We start from the raw sequence: 15,574 nt of genomic DNA, 5'->3' as shown, positions 1-15,574 counted from the left end.
CGGCGGCGGCCGATTGTTGCGCAGGCGCCCAGAGCGGAGCGGTCCGTCTCCCCGGCAACCCGGAGGCGGAGCCACGGCAACGGGCGGGCGGGAGGGAACCAATCGCGCGGAGCGGGGTCGGTTGGGCACCGGTGCTGCGCCCGGGCCGGGGCCGAAGATGAGGATAAGGAGGCTGCTGCCCGAGGAGGCGGGGGCCCTCACCCCGGACGGCCGCCCAAGGGTCCTCAAGCTGGGCGAGACTTTTCGGCGGAGGCCGCGCTGCGCCTTCCACACCCTGCGCTGTGAGGGACCGGTCCCGCCCCATCCTTCTCCATCCCGCCCCGCTCCGCCCCATCCCTCTCCATCCTCCCCGCCTCGGGCATGGCTTAGTGGAAAGACCCCCGTCTCCTGGGAGTCAGTGGTCGTGGGTTCTAATGATAATATTGGTATTTGTGAAGCGCTTACTATGTGCAGAGCACTGTTCTAAGCGCTGGGGGAGATTCAGGGCAATCAGGTTGTCCCACGTGAGGCTCACAGTCTTCATACCCATTTGACAGATGAGATAACCGAGGCACAGAGAAGTGAAGTGGCTTGCCCACAGTCACCCGGCTACCTCCGCCACTCGTCAGCTCTGTGACTTTGGGCAAGTCACCGCTCTGTGCCTCAGTTTCCTCATTTGTCAAATGGGGATTAAGACTGTGAGCCCCGCATGGGACAACCTGATTACCTTGTAGCTCCCCCAGCGCTTAAAACAGTGCTTGGCACATAGTAAGCGCCCAACGATTAACAGCATCATCATCCCCGGGGACTCCGACCCATCCCGCGGGCGGCAGCCGCTCCTGCAGGGCTTCGGGTCGGGGGTGGGCGGGAGGGGAGGGTCAGCCTTCACCCTATGTACTGAGCGTCGACTGAGCTGGACTGAGCTCTTCAGAGAGGCCCCCTCCAGACCGTGAGCTCACGGAGGGCAGGAAACATCGCTACCCACTCGGATGTATTATCCCTCCCAACCACTCAGTATAGTGCTCAGCACTTAGTAAACCCTAAATAAATACAATCGATTGTTTGATTGGAGGGTAGGGAACGTGTCTGCCAACTCTGTTGTATCTTGCAGCCCAAGCGCCCAGTACGGTGCTCTGCACCCCGTAAGCGTCCAATAGATCCAGTTGATGGATACAATACCATGGAGTTGATAGACGTGACCCAGGCCCCTCCGCATCCCGACCCAGGGTGGAGGAGGGGAGCGGCTTCCAGTGGCGGGCGGCTCAGGGGCCGCTCAGACGGATGGACAGACAGAGGAGGACCGGCTCTCAGTCCTGTTTCTGCCCCGAGTTCGGACTCGGGCCCGGATCCAAATTCTGCCACCGCCGTGGCCAAGCGTGTCACGAATGCCTCCATAGTACTGAAAGTATTTATCAAGTGCTTAGGTGTGTACAGCACGGTACTAAGCACTGCATTTAAGGCACCCAAGACAGTTGAGTGGAGGGAACAAACTGCCCCAAATGCTGATTTGTAAACTCAGGACTCTCAGTCTTGCCAGTGTTTACATGGAAATAAAATAAAAATAAATGGTGGTATTTGTTAAGCGCTTACTATGTGCAAAGCACTGTTCTAAGCGATGTGGGGTACAAGGTGATCAGGTTGTCCCACGTGGGGCTCACAGTTTTAATCCCCATTTTACAGATGAGGTAACTGAGGCACAGAGAAGTTAAGTGACTTGCCCACAGTCACACAGCTGGCAAGCGGCGGAGCCGGGATTCGAACCATGAACTCTGACTCCGAAGCCCGGGCTCTTTCCACTGTGCCATGCTGCTTCTCAATAACCTTTTAACCGCTAACCACTAAATAACTGCTAAATAACCTTTTAGCGGTTTTATACTGAGGCTGTAAAAATATCCAGCCATCTAGCTCCCTATGTAAAAGCAACTCTGGTATAGTAATAATGATATTAATGGTATTGCTAATATTAATTGTATTTGTTAAATACTTACTATGTGTCAAACACTGTTCTAAGCGCTGGGTAGATACAAGTTAACCAGGGCAGACGCAGTCCCTGTCCTACAGGGAGTTCACAGTCTAAAAAGGAAGGAAACCATTTTACAGATGAAGAAACAGAGGCTCAGAGAAGTAAAGTGCCCTGCCCAAGGTCACACAACAGACAAGGGGTATTTGTTGGGTCCACTGTTGACAAGTGACCAGGCACTGTACAAAGCACTGAGATAGATACAAGTTAATCAGGTTGTACCCAGTCCATGCCCTACACGGGGCTCACAGTCTCAATCCCCATTTTACAGATGAAGTAACTGAGGCCCAGAGAAGGGAAGTGACTTGTCCAAGGTCACACAGCAGAAAAGTGGCAGAGTCAGGATTAGAACCCAGGTCCTTCTGACTCCCAGACCCGTACTCTGCCCACTAAGCCTATAATAATAATAATGTTGGTATTTGTTAAGCGCTTACCATGTGCCAAGCACTGTTCTAAGCGCTGGGGTAGACACAGGGGAAGCCTAGGCCCACTAGGCCTAGGCTATTTCTCATTCCTAGTCCCAGACCGGTTAGAGGTTCGCTCGGTTTTCACAAAAGCAGTAGAAGAAACAGTGGAAACAGTCTTTACTCTATGCTCAAAGTAGGAGGGGCACTATCAAGCACTTGGGAAAGACAAAAACAAAGAAGTGACACATTTTCTAGCTACACGGAGGTGACTCTCTGTAGGGGATGCTCTGCCACTCGTCTGCTGTATGACCTTGGACAAGTCACTTTGCTTCTCTTGGCCTCAGTTTCCTCATCTGTAAAATGGGGTTTAAGACTGTGACCCCCCAGCGTCCCCCCATCCCCCCCGCCATGGGATGTGGACTGTGTCCAATCTGATTAGTTTGTTTCTTCCCTTAGTATACTTAGCATAGCTCCTGGCACACAGTAAGTGCTTAACAAATACAATTTTTAAAAAAAGTCAAATAATTGAGTGCACCGTTGAGGTAATAATAATAATAATAATAATGTTGGTATTTGTTAAGCGCTTACTATGTGCAGAGCACTGTTCTAAGCGCTGGGGTAGACACAGGGGAATCGGGTTGTCCCACGTGCGGCTCACAGTCTTAATCCCCATTTTACAGATGAGGTAACTGAGGCACAGAGAAGTTAAGTGACTTGCCCACAGTCACACAGCCGACAAGTGGCAGAGCTGGGATTCGAACTCATGACCTCTGACTCCAAAGCCCGTGCTTTTTCCACTGAGCCACGCTGCTTCTCAGTGGAAAGAGCACGGGCTTTGGAGTCAGATGTCATGAGTTCGAATCCCAGCTCTGCCACTTGTCGGCTGTGTGACTGTGGGCAAGTCACTTAACTTCTCTGTGCCTCAGTTACCTCATCTGCAAAATGGGGATTAAGACTGTGAGCCCCACGTGGGACAACCCGATTCCCCTGTGTCTACCCCAGCGCTTAGAACAGTGCTCTGCACATAGTAAGCGCTTAACAAATACCAACATTATTATTATTATTATTAACATTATTATTATTATATATACATACCAAAGTGCTTAAGATGGTTATAAAAAGTGCATAAATGCTGGAGTTTGCTGGTGACTTTGGACTGCTCGAGTACTGGAGCTGTGCAGGGCAGGCCAGTGAGAGCAGGGTGTATCTTTCTTCTGACTATTGCCCTGGAATCATTTTTTTCTCAATCAATCAATCAATGGTATTTACTCAGGGCTTACTCTGTGCCGAGCACTGTATTGAGCACTTGGGAGAATGCAGTACAACAAAGTACGTAGTCGCATTCCCTGCCCACGACGAGCAGTCGTGAGGAAGAGACAAACATTCCATATAAATGAATAACGTGCCATGTATTTTCAGATGACTTCAAGCCGGCATCCGTCAACACGTCTTCTGAGGGCTACCTGGAAGTGGGCAGAGGGGAAGAAGTAACGATCGCACTCCCGAACATTGAGGTGAGCCGAGGCTCCAGCCCAGACCTTCCGATTCCCAGAGAGCAGATTCTGGGCCTTCGCGCAGGGTTGCGGTCCGGTAGCCAGAAGCCTCTCCCGTGGCACGGAGACGTGGTCCAGGAGCAGAGCGGCCTCTCCCATGGCACAGAGAGCAGTTGCTCGCTGACCATCCCCACACCGCCCATCCCCCCCAGCTCACTCTCTTGAGGACGGGCGGAACAGCCACTCCCACGGCCACCGGTTTTTCAAGTCGAGCCCTCATCAGCCTTCTTGATGCAACATCTGTGGGTGACCTTTTCTCCCGTGGCCTGTGCCTCCCACAAGCCTTTTGGGGATCCCCGAGAGGTGTGAGCTATATGCCCATCTGTCTGTCCGTCCACCTGGCCCTTGCAGCAAGAGGCCACCTCCTCCACTGATGGTTGCCACAGCATTAAGCTTTGGGGGCCGATTCCAGTAGGCTGAATGGATGGACGGACGGATGGTTGGATGGATGTCCACTGGGAGCCAGTGGTTCTGGCAGGGCAGCCTCCGTGGCTGAAGTCACTGTTCTGAGCCGGCGGCGATGTGAGCACTCCGGGTGGGGGCACGGGCACAGACACAGAGGGTTCTAGACCATAGAAGCCGCTCCCTCCTTGGGACCCCTGAGGGGAAAGCTGTCAGTCACTCGCCTGGTGGTGATGACAGAGGAAGCCTAGCCAAGCCCAGTCCAGGAGGAGGGGGCCCGACCCTGGGGCCACGAGGACGGAGAATCCCCGCCGGGTGTCCAGAGGGGCAGATGAGAGTGGATGGGAGGCACCAAGAAGGTTGAGGGTCAGTGAGGCTAACGAGAGAGGACCCGGGGCACTATGCCCACGGGGGAGCTGCCGAGGTAAGCCGAGCGGCGTGGCTGGGCCCGGACCTCCGGGTTTGTGTTTGGAACAAATCCCAGATCAGGCCTCTCTGGATGTGGACCGGTGGTCCAGCGGCCCAGGGAGGAGGAAGCCCATTTGCCTGGTGTTTTGTTCCCATCTGCTCAGGGGTCAGTCCCGCCCTTCACCGTTTTCAAAGGCTCCAAGAAGCCCTACCCGAGGGACTGCGTCCTCATCCTTAACCACGACAACGGGGAATGTCGCCTGGAAAAGCTTAGTGGTAACATCTCTGTGAAGAAAATCAGGTCAGTGCTGCCCTCCCCCGCCCCCGCCCTGGACCCCCAGGGCTCTCAGCCTGCGCTTCCACTTTCCCGTCTAGTAATAATTATTATTATGGAATTTATTAAGTGCTTACTATGTGCTGGGCACTGAACTAGGCGCTGGGGTAGATACAAGCAAATCGGGTTGGACACAGTCCCTGTCCCATGTGAGGTTCACAGTCTCAAACCCCATTTTATAGATGAGGGTACTGAGGCCCAGTGAAGTAAAGTGACTTGCCCAAGGTCACACAGCAGACAAGTGGTGGAGACGGGATTAGCACCTATACCTTCTGACTCCCAGGCCCGGGCTCTATCAGCTACACCATGCTGCTTCTCCGACTGCTTTTCCAACTCTAGACTGGAAGCTCCTTGTGGGCAGGGAGCGTGTTTACCATTTCTATCGGGCTGGACTCTCCCAAGCACTTAGGTCAGTGCTCTGCACACAGAAAGCACTTAAAAAATACCACAGATTGACTGATTGGGTGCCTTGGGAAGGCTCAATAAAAGCAAAGGGCAGGGTCTCTGGCCTCAGGGAGCTTACATTCTAAAGAGGGATACAAGGCAGACACAAATTGTATATATAAATTATAAGTAGGGGGAAGCTTCAGAATTAAGGATATGTGCATTGAGATTCAATCAATAAGTAGGTTGCATTAGAGGAGCAGAGCTTGTGGACTGGGTTGTAATAGGAAATCATGGAGGCAAGATAGGAGGAGGCAAGGTGATTGAGTGCTTTAAAGCCGATGGTGAGCAGTTTCCGTTTGATGCGGAGGTGGATGGGCAATCATTGGAAGTTCTTGAGGAGTGGGGAGACGTGGGCTGAAAAGTTTTCTAGAAAAATGATCTGGGCAGCCGAGCAAAATAGGGACTGGAGTGGGGAGAGACAGGAGGGAGGGAGGTCAGCAAGGGGGTTGATGGATTAATCAAGGCAAGAAATGGTAAATGGTTGGATCATTATGGTAGCTGGAGAGGGGAGAGGCCGGAGGTAGGAAGGTAAATGTGGAGGGTGATACTGTAGTCAGGGTGAGAAATGAAAAAGGCTTAGATCAGTGTGGTCACGGAAGAGAAGTGAGAATGGAGGCAGGGAGATCAGCGAGGAAGCTTAAAATCTCTTCAGCCTCTCCTTCCTCCTCTTTTTAATTCATGCTGCTGCTGCTGCTGCTCTTCCCCCTCTCCCCGCCCACAGCACTTATGTAAATATGTATATATATAATTTTTTTATTTATATTGATGCCTGTTTACTTGTACTGATGTCTGTCTCTGTCCGCCCTTCTCCTCCCCCCGCCTCCCACCCCAGACTGGGAGCACACTGTGGGCACGGATCATCTCTATTGCTGTATTGTACTTTCCAAGAGCTTAGTACAGAGTTCTGCACACAGTAAGCGATCAATAAATATGAATGAATGAATCAATCAATCAATCAATCAATCAGTGCTGCTGCTGCTGCTGCACAGATCATCATCCCGAAGTGTCATTCGGCCTCCTTCTCTCTTCTCCTCCAACTCCGGCTCCTCAAAACCTCCCCGTGCTCTCCGTTACCAAGCAGAACCTCCTCAAAGCTGGCCTGATGGCCTTCCTCCTCCATCTGCCCTCACCTCACCTCTCTTCTCCCTCCTCCCACTGTCCCCCAACAAGCTGTGTCCCTCTGCTTCTCCCTGGATTACTTACTAAATGAACCTTGCTCTCGTCCCCGTGCTCCCACCCCCATGTCGCCTCACGCCTGGTGTTCCCCTGGCCTGGAACTCCCCCTCACTCCCAATCAGCTGCCTTCCAAACCCTCCCGAGTCCCACCTCCTCTTTTCTGAAGAATTCCCAGGATCTCCAGTCATATAAACCTTTCAGCCCTCCCTGACAATTTGGTTCATTCATTCATTCAATTGTATTTATTGAGCGCTTACTGTGTGCAGAGTACTGTACTAAGCACTTGGAGGGTACAATACAGCAATAGAGACAATCCCTGTCTGCAATGGGCTCACAGTCTAGAGGGGGACTCACACTGTAATAACCGTGGTATTTTATTCAATTCATTCAATCTTATTTACTGAGCACTTACTGTGTGCAGGGCACTGTAGTAAGAGCTTGGAAAGTGCAATACAGCAATAAAGAGAGACAATCCCTGCTCACAAGGGGCTACAGTCTAGAGTGGGGGAGACAGACATCAAAACAAGTAAACAGACATCAAGATAAATAAATAGAATTATAGCTATATACATACATATATACATAAGCAGTTACTAAGAGCAGCGTGGCTTAGTGGAAAGAACACGGGCTTGGGAGTCAAAGGTGGTGGATTCTAATCCTGGCTCTGCCACTTGTCAGCTGTGTGACTTTGGGCAAGTCACTTCACTTCTCTGTGCCTCAGTGACCTCATCTGTAAAATGGGGATGAAGACTGTGAGCCCCACGTGGGACAACCTGATTACCTTGAATCTATCCCAGCGCTCCCAAGTCTGTGCTCTTTCCACTGAGCCATGCTGAATAATAGTAGTAGCAGGGATTGGAATCCCCATTTACAGATGTGGGACTTGAGGCACAGAGAAGGGAAGTTACTTGCTCAGAGTCACACCCAGCCCGCTAGGCATATATGCATTTATTTAATAGTATGTTCAGATGCTTCCTGTAATTATTTTATTTTACTTTCCTTTATTCCGCATGGGCAGAGACTGTGCCACTTGCTTGTTTTGACCTTTCCCAGGGCTTAGTAAAATGTGCTGCCCCAGGCAGCGCTCAAGGAACACCCGTACTATGACTGCTACTGACCTTTGTCGGATTACTCCCGATTAATCAGTCAATTAATCAATCAAGGGTATTTACTGAGCACCTACTGTGGGCGAAGCACTGTATTAAGCGCTTGGGAAAGTGCACAGTGCAATATAACTGGTAGTCATGATCCCTGCCCACAAGGAGTTCAGGGTCTATAGGGAGAGGTAGACATTAAAATAGATCAGGGAGAGGGGAAATAGTAGGGCATAAAGATATGGACATAAGGGCCGGGGGGTGCTGGGGATGGGGTATCAAAGTGCTCTAAGAAGTAATAATAATAATGTTGGTATTTGTTAAGTGCTTACTATGTGCAGAGCACTGTTCTAAGCGCTGGGGTAGACACGGGAATCAGGTTGTCCCATGTGGGGCTCACAGTCTTAATAATCCCCATTTTACAGATGAGGTAACTGAGGCCCAGAGAAGTTAAGTGACTTGCCCACAGTCACACAGCTGACAAGTGGCAGAGCTGGGATTCGAACTCATGACCTCTGACTCCAAAGCCCATGCTCTTTCCACTGAGCCACGCTGCTTCTCTAGTAATGTCCAAATGCATAGGAGGCACAGATGGGAAAATGACTCAGTCGAGGGAGGCCTCTTGGAGGAGACGGGATTTTCGGAGGGCTTTGAAAGTGAGGAGAGTGGTGGTCTGTCATATATGAAGGGGGAGGAAGGGAGTTCTGGACCAGAGGGAGGACCTGGGCGAGGGGACGGTGGTGAGACAGACGACATCGAGGTCCAGTGAGCGGTTTGGCGGTAGCGGAGCTTCTCCTCACTGTGGTTTTGGGCCAGAGAGGCCGGCGGGCGGGTGCAGGAGGCGTAGGGCACCGTGGGTCAGCCTCATTGCTCTGGCCGTGTCCTTGTCTGGGCGCCACATAATCATTTGGACCGCCCTGTCCTTGACTGCAGAACCGAAGGGATCGGCAAGGTTCAGTCTCAGATCATTCACTTCCACCATCACCACCACCACCACCACCATCCGCAGCAGGAGCAGGGAGTGCACCATCAGCAACAGCTAATGCTGCAGCAGGAAATGCACCATCTGCAGCAGGAGGAAATGCCCCACCAGCAGCAATTACTGCAGCAGCAGGAAATGTACCATCATCATCAGCTGCTGCAGCAGCAAGAATTGCACCATCAGCAGCAGCTGCTTCTGCAGCAGCAAGAAATGCAGCAGCTGCTTCTGCAGCAACAAGAAATGCAGAAGCAGCTACTACAGCAGCAGGAAATCCACAGTATCTATGAGGCTCAGTATGGTGAAAAAATGTATTACCACCAGGAGAAGGGGTCTCCAGCATCTCTCCTGGATGATATCGAAGATATCGAAAGAGGTAAAATGAAGCCCTGTAGACCTTGATGTGCTCAAAACTTTTCCTAACTTCTTCAAGTTAGAGAGAGGCAGAAACCCTGGGGCCTGGAGGAATGAGTGTCTAGTGGGCCCAATGAGGAGGGAGGAGGAGGAAGAAACCACTGCCCTTGGGCTCAAAAAAGATCAATCAATGGTGTTTATTGAGTGTATTGAGCCCAGTACAATAGAGTCATTCGTTCCCTCATTGTCATTATTTATTGAGTGCTTACTATGTGCAAAACACTGGACTAAGTGCTTGGGAGAGTACAATAGAACCACAAACTGACATAGTCCTGCCCACAATGAGCTCAGGGGTTATAGAGGGAGACAGACACTGATATATAAATAAATAAATAAATATAGGGAAATGTTCAGAATTAAATAATAATAATTATGGTACTTGTTAAGTGCTTATTATGTGTCAAGCACTGTTCAAAGGACTGGGGTAGATATAAGTTAATCAGGTTGGACACAGTCCCTGTTCCACATGGGGCTCACACTCATAATCCCCATTTTACAGAGGAGGTAACTGAGGCCCAGAGAAGTTGTGACTCCCCCAAGGTCACACAGCAGAAATGTGGTGGAGTCAGGATTAGAACCCGGGTCCTAACTCCCAGGCCTGTGCTCTATCCACTGAGCTACACTGCTTCTCTAAGCGTAAAGCCTAGAAAGTAAGGGGACTTCTAGACTGTAAGCTTGTAGTGGGCAGGGAATGTGTCTTGTTATATTGTTGTATTGTACTCTCCCAAGTGCTTAGTACAGTGCTCTGCAAACAGCAAGCACTCAATAAATATAAGTGACTGACCAATTGACAGGGACAGAGTTGGGCAGTTGGCGAGGTGTAGTGGATAGAGAACGGCCCTGGGAGTCAGAAGGACCTGGGTTCTAATCCTGGCTCTGCCACTTTTCTGCTGTGTGACCTTGGGCAAGTCACTTCACTTCTCTGTGCTCAGTTACCTCATCTGTAAAATCGGAAATAAGACTGTGAGCCCTATGCAGGTCAGGGACTGCGTCCAACTCGATTTGCTTGTATCCACCCCAGCGCTTAGTAGGTGCCTGGCATGTAGTAAGCGATTACCAAAAACCATAACTATTATTATTGAGAAGGTGAGAGAAGGAGGAAATATCTGTGAATGAGATTGAGCGGGAGACATGGGAGAGGGAGGGTTCGCCAAACTGAGGCCTGAGAATACTTGGAGGAGAAGGGTAGGGTGGTCCCTGGGGTCAGAGGAGGGCTGGGAAGAACTAGAAGCAGCGTGGCTCAGTGGAAAGAGCCTGGGCTTGGGAGTCATAGGTCATGGGTTCGAATCCCAGCTCTGCTGCTTGTCAGCTGTGTGACTGTAGGCAAGTGACTTAACTTCTCTGTGCCTCAGTTGCCTCATCTGTAAAATGGGGATTAAGACTGTGAGCCTCGTGTGGGACAACCTGATTACCCTGTATCTACCCCAACGCTTAGAACAGTGCTCTGCACATAGTAAACGCTTAACAAATTCCAACACTATTATTATTGTTATTATTAACTAGCTGGAGCTCCAAGGATGCCCTCTGGAGCAGGGATGAGGGGGGCGGGGGTGGGAGAGGAGGAGGAGAAAAGAGAGAAGGGGAAAGAGAGAGGAGAGAGAAAAAAGACAGAGAGAGAAAAAACTGTTGTACTCTAGAAGAGACCAGTGCTGGCTTGGAGCCAGACTGGAAAGGAGCTGGCAGCCAGGGAGAAGTTGGAAATGGCAGACAGGTGGTGGCTGGGGGCAGGGGGGTAGGAGAGCTAGCAATTTTAGGGGGAAGGTCAGAGTCATGGATGGGTGGGGGGATTTAGACAGCTGGTGGGGGACATCTTAGGAAAAAACCGGGAAGCAGGGGAGGAAGACAGCGAAATATGTGAAAGCCAGAAGAAAGTACTGAGCAGCCTGAGAGCTGACACTAGAGGTAGCTGGTTGGCTGTTGGACAACGCCCCCAGGGCTTCTGGGAATCACCGAAGGTTTCTTGGGATCCAGGAAAGCCTCAAACCAGGGAAGAGTGCAAGACTGGGGTGGGATGGGCTCCAGGCCAGGGAACACAGGGCTGGGGAAAAATGAATCGTCAGCCCAGGGTTGTCAGTCCTGCCCCGGTCCACCCCATGTCCAGCTGCAGTCCAGCCCCAGTAGAGCCCCGGCCCAATCCCGGTCTAGCCCCAGTCCCACCCTAGCCCAGTCCCAGTCTAGCTATGATCCTGCCCTAACCCAGCTCCAGTCCCAGGCCAATGCAGCATTGGGAAGGAACTGGTAAAATGTGGCCCCCTCATGTGGGTCAGCTACCAAACTGGCTCTCTGCCTGTCAGGCATCCGGTATGTCAGTCGGCCAGTCAGCCAATTGCTTAGCCAGTGAGGTGGCCGGTCAGTCACCCCAAGGGTCAGTCAACGCGGGGCACCTAGTGAGTGCACTCTCTGGTACCAAATGCTGGGGAGTGGACAGTAGGAGCAAACCGCCTGCCCTAAGGGGCTTACCATCTAATGGGGGAGCTTACTGTCCACGAAAGCGGGTGGGAAGGTGGGTTCGGGCCCCCTCCCTGTCCCCCACTCAGGCCGCGTTCCAGCTCCAGGATTCATCCACAAGAGCTGGAAGCGCTCACCGCTTGGGTCCCGGTTGCAATCCGCTTGTCTGTCAGTCAGCCCATCAGTCGGTCGTTCGGTGTTCCCTGCAGAGCTGATAGTGGAGGCGAGCGTGACGGACCAGGGGACCTCGGACAGCTCGTCTTCACCAGACTGCCGGAGCTCATCACCGTCAGGCTCGAACAATGAAGACAGTGGTGCCAGCAGCTCTGAGGATGACGAGGCCCCGCCGCTGCCCTCCGGCCTGGTCCGGTTCCCGCAGCTGCAGCTCCCCCCGTCCCCGCTGCTGTGCCACAGACTCCCGGATCTGGACCCGGACCCTTACTGGAACCAGTGTGAGGGAGACGGGGGTTCGGCCGCGCCCGTGCTCCGTGAGTTCCTGTCTTCCCGAGGGCAGGGCCTGTGCCCGCGGGGCTCCACCGCAGCCTTCCCCTGGGCCCGGGATCCCAACACTGCATCCTCCCTGGGGACAGGGGACTCTTGGGATGAGTCAAGTGCCACCCTAACGCAGAGCATGATGGTGCATGGCGTCACTTCATGGGGCCTAGTGTGGGACAAGGCCGTGTCCAAATCCACCCTGTGCTCAGCACAGTGTGTGGCACAGAGTGGGCACTCGGGTGGTTGCAGCAATATCAAGTAGCATGACCTAGTGGATAGTGGATAGAAGGACCCGGGTTCTAATGCCACCTCTGTCATGTGTCTGCTCTGTGACCTTGGGCAAGTCACTTCACTTCTTTGGTCCTCAGTTACTTCATCTGTAAAATGGTGGTTAAGACTCTGAGCCCCATGTGGGACAGGGACCGTGTCCAACCCAATTTGCTTGTATCTACCCCAGCACTTAATACAGTGCCTGACACTTAGAAAGGGCTTAACACCACAATTATTATTATTATTAGGAAGAGGTTTACAGGGTGCCCTGGGAGGATGTTGCTATAGAAAGTGCTTAGCAAATACCCCAATTATTATTATTGTTACTATTATTATTAAGAAGATGTTTCCAGGGTGTCCCGGGAGGCTGTCGCTATAGGGAAGGGGCCTAGATGGTCTGGGGCCGGAGGGCGGTGGCATTCCTACCCAAACCTACCATGGCTATCGCCCCTGGCAGAGCCTAGAGAGTCGTACCCCGGAGGCCCCGAGCAGGGCTGGGGAGGTTCTCCTGGAAACAACAGGAGGCCCCGCCAGCTCCCCGATGTGTTCTGGGAAGTTGGGAAAAGCATTCTCCCCCTACTGAGCCTTCCTTCTGGTTGGAAATCCAGCTGCTGCAGGGACCACCCTCCTCCTAGAAACACTGGGTCATCTGGGTCCACCGGGTAGGCGCTTTGTCCTTCCTTCAAGCAGACCCTCCCCACTAGAGCAGGGAGATCCTGTCTGCCGCCTGCCTCCTGGCCCTGGCTGCCAGAGTTTGGGACTTAGGGTCTCCCAGCCTGGTTCTCTGTTCCCATCTGAGAGAAGTAGCCCTGGGTGGATTGCGGGTCGGGGGCACCATTTCTGTTGGCCTGATCCCCAGATCTCCCCAAAGGAGAGGATTCATTCCATCGTGCCAGAGCTGATCCCGGCCGCACTCCCGATAAGTGCAAGACCGAGAGGTGGCCGGTCTGGCTGAGGGGGTTCTTCTGCCTGGCCAGGGGACAGGACTGAGGGTGGGGCCGGGTGGTGGGAGCCCGCTTTCAGTCCCGGCTCTGCCTCGGGCCCGTCGGGGGTAGTTGGGTTGCTCCCTTCACCTCTCTGGGCCTCCCTTTCTTGATCCTGGGAAGCGTCGCCAACCCCTTCCTCCCCCTGCCTCCTCCTGCCACCAGGGCCGCTAGGTGGAGGAAGCTATATCACTGACAAGAAAGCATGTTGGGCCAGTTAGTGTTAGTGTGTCCACAGCTCTTTTCAGGCCACGCTTATGGAACAAATAGCTTTACAATTGACTTTTAAAACCCCGGGGCCAAGAAGGAGGATTTTTTAGGGTAAAAGTCAGTGCCATCCCATTTGGTGACTATCGATAGACTGAGTGAAATTGTTCAATGTCAGTAGCATCACCTCAGGGGCATCCAGGGAGGTCCGGGGCCTGGGCCAGAGGAAGGAGGAAGAGGCGGCCGGTGAATTTTGCGGTGGGATTGTGGCGCCTGCGTTTGGGAGGCTGACGGCCTGGTCCGAGGGGACGTCTCAGGCCCGGCCCCTTCTGGGACGTAACGGGGAGAGCAGGAGTGGTCCCAAGGGGAGGATGCTTTGCTCTCCCTCAGCACTGGGAGGGCGAGTCAGATTGAGTGTTCAAAACTGTCTCTGTTTTGGATTGTAGGAAGAGAACTGCAGCTGAGTGACTCCACAAGCGACAGCGACTACTGAAACCCCGCCTCCTCCCGCCCCCGTGGCCAGAACCCAAGTGCTGCCCTGCCACAGACATCCTTATTGAGCCATGGAGGGCGATGGTCCCCGGGGTCTCCCCCTGGGGGCCGTGGAAACCATGCTTTGACTGAGGCCTCACCCACCCTGGGACTGAGAATAGTACTGCCGAGACCAGCTCCAGGCTCCAGAGACTGGGGCTGGGTTCTTGGCCATGTTGCTGGGCTCATAGTAAAAATATGGTTTGTGTTTGTACTACCTGATGTACTTGAAATTTAGGCTGAAACAGCTCTCTCCGAACGTGGGGCGGTGGGGTGGTAATAATAACAATAATAATAATTATGGGATTTGTTAAGTGCTTACTACTTGCCAGGCACTGTACTAAGCACTGGGGTGGATACAAGCAAATGGGGTAAGACACAGTCCCTGCCCCACACAGGGCTCACTGTCTCAATCCCCATTTTACAGATAAGGTAACTGAGGCACAGAGAAGTGAATTGACTTGCCCCAGGTCACACAGCAGACAGGTGGCAGAGGGGGGATTAGAACCCACGACCTTCTGACTCCCAGGCCCGTGTTCTATCCACTACACCAAGCTGGTGGTGAGGGTCCGGTGTCGGGGGGCACTGGCTGGAATGGTCTCTTTGGGCTTCGGGGACACCTGGGTTCTTCCTGGCCTGGCTGAATCTCACCTCAAAGGTCCACCTCCACGTGAAGCAGCATGCTGTAGGGGATAGAGCCACAGGTGTGGGAGTCATATGGTCATGGGTTCTAATCCTGCCTCTGCCACTTGTCTGCTGTATGGCCTTGGGCAAATCACTTCACTTCTCTGGGTCTCAGCTCCCTCATCTGTAAAATGGGGATTAACACTGTGAACCCCAATCCACTTTGCTTGTATCCACCCCAGTGCTTAGTATAGTGCCTGACACATAGTAAGCACTTAAAAATGCCACAATTAGTATTATTATTATTATTATTACCAACCAAGGGTCAGCAGCCCCCGGGGCTCATTTCCCTGAGAACTCCTGGCAGTTCCCTAACAGCTCCCTGGGCCTCATCTCCCTCAGTAGCCCCTTGGCTGTCCCCCAGCATCACCCCAGGAAGCCTCCAGCCAGCCTCGGACAGCCTCCCCACAGTGCCTTGGGCCTCAACCCCTGGTACCTCTCTGGGAAGCCCTGTGGCAGCCCCCTAGCAGTAGTCCCCTGGGTTTCAGCTCCCCTACCTCCAACCCCTGGGCAGTCCCCAAGCAACTCCCCAGGAGCTCCCCAGCGGCGCCCTAGGCCTCAGCCCATCAGCTGCCCCCAATGAACCCCTGGCGTCCTGGAGCATCCCCCCAGCCTTCCACCCTTGGCCATCTCCTGTTCCCACGTGCCCAGTGAATGCACAGCAGGGTTGTTCTGGCAGGAAGAGTTTTTGGGGATCTGTAGGGGAAGATCCAGACCAGGGGTGGGGGACAGGGGAGAGGTGT

The 15,574-nt window shown here is 52.9% G+C and overlaps 1 protein-coding gene across 1 annotated transcript; it reads left to right on the top strand.

The window, feature by feature from the left end:
• The first annotated feature begins 79 nt into the window (after positions 1-79).
• On the top strand, positions 80-14,364 carry LOC100088092 (ELL-associated factor 2-like). Its single transcript, XM_029056370.2, has 6 exons — positions 80-281; positions 3,826-3,920; positions 4,934-5,070; positions 8,754-9,175; positions 11,871-12,149; positions 14,063-14,364. Exons 1-6 carry the CDS (start codon positions 158-160, stop codon positions 14,107-14,109), a joined length of 1,104 nt encoding a protein of 367 aa, XP_028912203.1. The 5' UTR covers positions 80-157; the 3' UTR covers positions 14,110-14,364.
• Positions 14,365-15,574: the final 1,210 nt, after the last annotated feature.

Source organism: Ornithorhynchus anatinus, chromosome 1 (genome assembly GCF_004115215.2).
Source record: "Ornithorhynchus anatinus isolate Pmale09 chromosome 1, mOrnAna1.pri.v4, whole genome shotgun sequence".
NCBI lineage: Eukaryota > Metazoa > Chordata > Mammalia > Monotremata > Ornithorhynchidae > Ornithorhynchus > Ornithorhynchus anatinus.
Note: the sequence above shows the minus strand (reverse complement) of the source record. Positions and strands in the feature narration are given on the sequence as shown.

Bases quoted from the DNA above. Each gene is read 5' to 3' on its own strand.
- LOC100088092 (XM_029056370.2), top strand. From the start codon at position 158: ATGAGGATAAGGAGGCTGCTGCCCGAGGAGGCGGGGGCCCTCACCCCG. The intron at 3,921-4,933 runs GTGAGCCGAGGC...CCATCTGCTCAG, and splicing joins TCGCACTCCCGAACATTGAG to GGGTCAGTCCCGCCCTTCAC. The intron at 5,071-8,753 runs GTCAGTGCTGCC...CCTTGACTGCAG, and splicing joins ATCTCTGTGAAGAAAATCAG to AACCGAAGGGATCGGCAAGG.